The sequence below is a fragment of the Rhinoderma darwinii genome, chromosome 2 (genome assembly GCF_050947455.1).
Source record: "Rhinoderma darwinii isolate aRhiDar2 chromosome 2, aRhiDar2.hap1, whole genome shotgun sequence".
Lineage (NCBI taxonomy): Eukaryota > Metazoa > Chordata > Amphibia > Anura > Rhinodermatidae > Rhinoderma > Rhinoderma darwinii.
This window is the reverse complement of record NC_134688.1, coordinates 128,596,837-128,604,243: the sequence shown is the minus strand read 5'-3', so window position 1 is coordinate 128,604,243 and position 7,407 is coordinate 128,596,837. Positions and strand designations below refer to the sequence as shown.

The window sequence follows — 7,407 nt, the reverse complement described above, 5'->3', positions numbered from 1 at the left end:
TACATATTTTTTTTTTACTGAAACAAAATCCTCCAAGGCTTCCATAGCCTTTAAAATAGCTGTAAAAATCTTCACCACAGGTCAAATTCTACATAGAAATTTTTCACAGCACGTGGATAAGATTTAATAAAATCTCACCCACTTTGCTGCAACTGAAATATTGCAAATCTGGGCAGAAAATCCATCGTTTTTTCGCTAGTGTGAACATAGTCTTAGAATAAGACATGTACTGACAAGACCCTAAATGAGTGAACTGAAGGAGATCTGCAGTTTCATAATAGGACAGATGTGCTGTAATCCAGTCAGCCGGTAACATACAAGCTGGTCAGCCCGGCCACTGCCCTCGCCTCCTCTAGTACTATTATGTAGTGGTCACTGGGTGCATGGTGTCTGGGCAGAGAGTGAATGGAGGAGGGAGACTGGCAGGAAAGCGGGCAGACAGTGGACGGGACTGGAGCGGGGCGTGGAGGAGGAGGGAAGCAGCAGGAGCCGCCGCTCAAGAGTAGGGAAGATGAGGAGGAGTGTCACCATTACACTGGAGGAAGCTGCAGAGGAGCGGGAAGCACGGAGCCGGGTGCTGTGATCACTACAGACTCCTCTCACAGGAGCGCTGTGCCCGGAGCGTGCGGTCACCTCACCAGTGCTCACATCACCCAGGAGACAGACATTGTGCCCGCCACAGTCACACTCTTCCCGGGACCGCCTGATCCTTGTTTCTTCCTGACACCTCCTGAGGGGATGATGGAGCACACATATCCTTACAGCGGCCGGAGCCCGGTGTGGGAGGAGATGGTGGGTATGGGGGGCACGGGATGCCACCAGTGCAGGGTGATACGGGAGCGGGGTCTGGCTGTATGAACTTAGTATCCGCTATGTGACTACTACACGTATCGGTATGTGATGTGGGTTGTTGTGGTGCCCCAGCTGTCTTTAGTGTAGTGATTGTACTGGCACCAGGCTGTGGGGCACATCGTTACTTGGAGCTTCGTTGACCTACTTCTGTCTGCACAGGGCGGGATAATGTATGAACACTGGCGGATGTGCCACTTCCTATGTGTCCCGATTGTGCTGGGTATAGTGCACTGGCAGAATGTTATGTATGGGGGGGGGGGGGGGGGGTGTATGCCGGGTAGTGTTCACTGCTTATAATGGACTGGTACAGTAAGTGGGTATATACTCAGTATTGTATGTTGGTTATTATGGACTGGTACGTTATACTAGATAGTGTTCATTGGTTGTAATGGACTGGTGCAATATACTGAGAATTGTACACTGGTTATTATGTAATGTTATGGACTGACTATGGGTAATGATCTGGTGTTATGGACTGACTATGGGTAATGATCTGGTGTTATGGACTGACTATGGGTAATGATCTGGTGTTATGGACTGACTATGGATAATGATCTGGTGTTATAGACTGACTATGGGTAATGATCTGGTGTTATGGACGGACTATGGGTAATGATCTGGTGTTATGGACTACTATGGGTAATGATCTGGTGTTATGGACTGACTATGGGTAATGATCTGATGTTATGGACTGACTATGGGTTATGATCTGGTGTTATGGACTGACTATGGCTAATGATCTGGTGTTATGGACTGACTATGGCTAATGATCTGGTGTTATGGACTGACTATGGCTAATGATCTGGTGTTATGGACGGACTATGGGTAATGATCTGGTGTTATGGACTACTATGGGTAATGATCTGGTGTTATGGACTACTATGGGTAATGATCTGGTGTTATGGACGGACTATGGGTAATGATCTGGTGTTATGGACTACTATGGGTAATGATCTGGTGTTATGGACTGACTATGGGTAATGATCTGGTGTTATGGACTGACTATGGGTTATGATCTGGTGTTATGGACTGATTATGGGTAATGATCTGGTGTTATGGACGGACTATGGGTAATGATCTGGTGTTATGGACGGACTATGGGTAATGATCTGGTGTTATGGACTGACTATGGGTTATGATCTGGTGTTATGGACTGACTATGGGTTATGATCTGGTGTTATGGACTGATTATGGGTAATGATCTGGTGTTATGGACGGACTATGGGTAATGATCTGGTGTTATGGACTGACTATGGGTAATGATCTGGTGTTATGGACTGACTATGGGTTATGATCTGGTGTTATGGACTGACTATGGGTAATGATCTGGTGTTATAGACGGACTATGGGTAATGATCTGGTGTTATGGACTGATTGTGGGTAATGATCTGGTGTTATGGACTGACTATGGGTAATGATCTGGTGTTATGGACTGATTATAGGTATTGATCTGGTTCTAGGTGTTCCTTGTATTGGAGCAGATCACCCCGACCCATCATGAAGTTGAGATCTGACTGCGCAGTCCTTTTATTTCCACCATGTAGTCCATTCTTTATTATAAGGCCGTCTAATTTTTTTGCGTACGTCTAGCATCTATGCCAGGAAAAGCTCACGACGTATATGTTAAACATAGGCTGTAACTGATGCCTAACAGTAGCATCTGTCACTACTAGGCCACGTTCACACGTGGTGGAGTTTTTCAGCTGCAAATGTTGGTGCAGATTCGGGGCAATTACGCAACGAATCTGCACCAACATTTACATATTTGACAGGTAATTCAGACGTTGCAGAAAACACACCGGACTTGCCACAGATTTCAGTTTTTGCATTGCAAAGGCTGAAATCCGCAGTGAAATTCCCCTGCTCCTCCGCAACATAATGTGCATGCTGCAGAGGGAAAATTCTACACCGCAGCCTAACTTCCGCACAGTTATTTTCCACAACGTCTGAACTAAGTTTCCTAAAAATGTATAGAAAGAAATCTAAAAATTGGCTGCTGCAGAATTCCACTTAATTAAACAGTAATTCCGCCACGTCTGAACGTGGCCTTATAGTATATGTTAAACTGTTATGTCATGAACTCTTATGAGCCTTTTCATGATAATTTGTTAAACGGATACCATTATAGTAGGCATCCGTCACACATAGACTAATATGGTATCCGTTTAACATCTACATCATGAAAAGCTATAGAAAGCACTTTTTTTCAGCCTTTGTTCGGTTTATGGAGCACTATGGACACCTCTAGTGTGTACGCCAGGAGCTTTCCGAGTACGCGCTAGACATAGGGAAAAAACGGGATGGGAACACGGTGTAAGACTTGGGAAAATCCATCCAAAATATGTCTTCTGACGTGTCAATGTAGTCCATGAACTTGGACCACCACTGATTCCAGAAAGAAGGGAACACAGTCTTCAAGTCTTTAAGTCAAATCATTGGCAGCCAAGACTGTTGTGTCCGAGATCTTGAGTTAGGCCTGATGCACACGACCGTGTTCGGTCCGTGATATACGGTCCGCATGTCGGCCGCATGTCCCGGACCGAACACAGTGCAGGGAGTCGGGCTCCTAGCATCACACTTATCTATGACGATAGGGGTCACTGCCTGTCCGCGGAACTACTGTCCCGTACTGTAATCATGTTTTAGTGTGTGACAGTAGTTACGTGGATAGGCAGTGACACCTAGCGTCATAGATAAGTATGATGCTAGGAGCCCGGCTCCCTGTACTTTGTACGGTCCGGGACATGCGGCCGACATGCGGACCGTATATCACGGACCGAACACGGTCGTGTGCATCAGGCCTTAGGCTAAATTCACGCTACTGTTAAGCTTAGTTTAACTCCCTTCCGTCGCAGGAAGAGATGAACGAGAGTCCAAACGGAAAGCATCGCTTCCGTTACAATTACCATTGATTGCAATGGTAATTCTTTTGTTTTAGATGCTTTCCGTTCACTAGGTTTCCGTTTTTTTTGGACGGAAGCAAAAGTGCAGTATCTGTATGTGTATATATGTATGTGTATATATATTCTTTAGATCTTGCTTGAGTTCAGCATGTCTGTAGTGTAAACATTGTTAATAGTACTACATGTTATTTATAGCTAGTATGTAGCCAGCGGTGTAACAAAATAGATCCAAACCCCCCTCCTCTCAGATCGGACATATATAAAAATTACTCAATGCTCTTGTCTGCAGGGGGCCTGTCCCAGATCCCTTCAGGCTGCCATATCAAGCCATGGCGCATACAAAGTCCTGATGCCGGGCACCGCCAGGATGTTATATGCGACACAGCACACGTCTTGCGACCGCAATCGTTATGCCCCTGTATGTTACTGCTCACTGGATACTGGATGTGCCAGCATATAAATTCAAGGACTAAAGTGATAAGGAATGCAACAAGTTATTGCCGGGCTCTGTTCACATTGAGGTTATTTTGGCAGACTTCTTTTCTTATGACAGTTTTTCGCATCTGTTGTCAATGCCTTTATCCATTGACATTAATATAGAAAGGTAATGGAATTATATAATATATAGAATAATTAGGTAATGGCACAGCCTGCAGCACTTGACGTTTAATGTATTTTGATTTATTTTCATTGGAGTGGTGTTAGGCTTTGTTCACATCTGCGTCGGGACTCCTTTCATAGGTACCGTCCAGCTTTCTGTCAGGGGAACCCATGAACGGAATCGAAACTGAAACAAACGGAAACCATAGGTTTCCGTTTGTATCACCATAGATTTCTATGTTGACGGATCCGGTGCAAATGGTTTCAGTTTGTCACCGTTGTGTAAGGGTTCCGTCGTTTTGACAGAATGAATAGTGCAAAACGATGGTGATAGTTTTGGCAATGGTGAAACCTATGGTTTCAGTTTGGATTCCGTTCATGGGTTCTGTAAAAGGGACTAGTGTAGTCGTGGGTTCACTGGCTAGTGTCGCCCACTCTTACTCCTTTATATCAGGGTCACTAGGGTTATGCCTAGTTTCCCCTACCCTTTTCTTGTATTAACGTTAGTCCACGTGCTTGCCTGCTAAGTAAGTGTATACGACCGTATAGTAAATAAAGGTAATATTTAATACACAGTAATTACACTTAGATATAAAATACACCAAAGACTGTAAATAATCACAGTAAATAACCACAGTATAGTATCAGTGTATCCCAATACATATAATAACTTATTATGTATTGAATACATGACACTACACGTGGCACAGTATAAACAAGGTATCGCAAATACTAATCTATACCACCACCTACTTATCTAAACATGCATATAAGTTACGTTGCAATACATACACGCTCACTATTTCTGTCCCACTCCCTCCTAAATATAACTGTCCCTGTACACTAAGGGTTAACAAGGGATATGGAGGATAAAGTGTTGCCAGGGAATGGGCAGGTAAAGTGTTAACAATGGGAATAGGGGATATGAATGTGCAGGCAGGTGGGAAAGGGTTAAAGGGCTGTACCAGGGGATGTGCAGGCAGGTGGGAAAGGGTTAACCAGGTCTCGTATAGGGGGAGAGAGGTGAAGGGTTAAACCAGTGGAAATGCTCGTAGTGTAGGGGGAGAGAGGTTGGTACTTAGCGCTTGTTGTCCAGGGGAAAAGGATGTTAGTGGAGCAGGAGAGGTCCATTGGTGGAGCGGCGAGCGAGGCAGGAAGGACGTCGGTGGAGCGGTGAGCAGATGAAATAGCTCGTCGGTGGAGTGGTGAGGGAGGCAGGATCCACTACTGAGCGTACCAACATAGGACTATTTAAACCCTGCCGGTACGCTCGTAAATGAGGGCGAGTGGCGCTCGTCCCTGGCTAACATGGGTCGACACGGTAAAATAACACACATATGGGTATGTAAATGGCAAACAGACAAAATAGTCTCTACAAATTGCGCAAAAATTTGTTTATTTAGAAATGAGCACACTGCAGAGACATGTTTAAAAACATTTAAAACAGCACATCATGCTGGACAAAAATACACAGGGGGGTTGCCACCCTAATGAGTGGCCAAATAGATGATACCCCCCAAAACCACCTAAATCCCTCAGCTTGTATATTTAAAGGCATAAGAAATGTTGCATCACACCGTGAGCATGGTTGCGTCATGGATGCCAAATAGCCAAAAAGAATGGGATGAAGGGGTCTGACTGCCCCACGCGTATCGCCACTCACCCCTGAGAAAGCCACATAGTGGCTATACGCGTGGGGCAGTCAGACGCCTTCATCCCATTCTTTTTGGCTACTTGGTATCCATGACGCTGTGTAGTTTTGTCCAGCATGATGTGCAGTTTTAAATGATTTTAAACATGTCTATGTAGTGTGCTCATTTCTAAATAAACTAATTTTTGTGCAATTTGTAGTGACTATTTGGTCTGTTTGCCATTTACATACCCATGTGTGTGTTATTTTGCTATATTCTAGTTTTCAGTGTATGTGGCAACATACATGCGGTGCCCGCCAGGGATCATTAGTGGGTCGGCACGGTGATATGACATCACCGGCCGACACGTAAGCACGAGCGCCTGCGAGGAAGTTTAATATGGAGACAGGAGATTAAAAGCAGTATCTCCTGTCTCCATAGTTTTTAACCCAAAGGAGGACCATGACTAACTGTCCTGCTTTGTTGTGAGGCAGGTACTCATGACCAGGGCTGTGTCTTTACAGCCCTGGCTCTATCTCTCTCTTTATAGGGGACACTTCCCTTTACAGGTTCCCCTGACGGAAAGCTCTGACGGAACCCATAAACGGAGTCCCGATGCAGATGTGAACGAAGCCTAAGGGTCACAACTATCCGATATTAATGGACTGTGAACACATTTACTTTGTAAACATTCGGGGCTTTGTTTGAGCATTCTGCGGTTGATAGTTATGTTTAGTCAATTCGAATGTTAACCCCTTCAGGACACAGCCTGTTTTGGCCTTGTGGACGCAGGTGATTTTTTTTAAAATCTGACATATGTTAGTTTATGTGGTGATAGCTTTGGAATGCTTTTACCTTTCCAAGTGATTCGGAGATTGTTTTCTCGTGACATATTGTACTTTAAGTCTGTGAAAAAATTTGGTCGATAAATGCAGTATTTATTTGTGAAAAACACCAAAATTTTGAGAAAATGTGCAAAAAAATTCATTTTTCTAAATTTAAATGTATCTGCTTGTAAAACAGATAGTAATACCACACAAAATAGTTACTAGTTAAAATCCCCATATGCAGGGCCGCCATCAGGAATTTCAGGGCCCCCTACAGCTAAATTTTCTGGGCCCCCCTACCGTGGCACCGCCTGTTAACGGTACTCCGTCCAGCACTATATCATGGTACCCAGGGCCGCCATCAGGGGGGGTATTAGGGGTACTGATGTGAGAGGCCCGGCCAAACCTAATTGAAAGGGGGGCCCGGCAAACTGCCGCGACTTGCCTTTGGTAGAAAAAAAACAGGCCCCTGCAATGGGGCCCGTTTTTTTCACCAAAAGAATGTCATGAGCTGCGGGCCCCCCTTTCAATTAGGTTTGGCCAGGCCTCTCACATCAGTACCCCTAATACCCCCCCTGATGGCGGCCCTGGGTA

The 7,407-nt window shown here is 44.9% G+C and overlaps 1 protein-coding gene across 1 annotated transcript in view; it reads left to right on the top strand.

Annotated features, from left to right (window-relative positions):
- The first annotated feature begins 459 nt into the window (after positions 1-459).
- Positions 460-7,407, top strand: part of DGKH (diacylglycerol kinase eta) — a 271,946-nt gene continuing 264,998 nt past the window's right edge. The window contains exon 1 of the mRNA XM_075852284.1: positions 460-792. Within this exon, the coding sequence (XP_075708399.1) occupies positions 739-792 (54 nt within the window). The 5' untranslated portion in view covers positions 460-738. The remainder of the gene's footprint in view (positions 793-7,407) is intronic.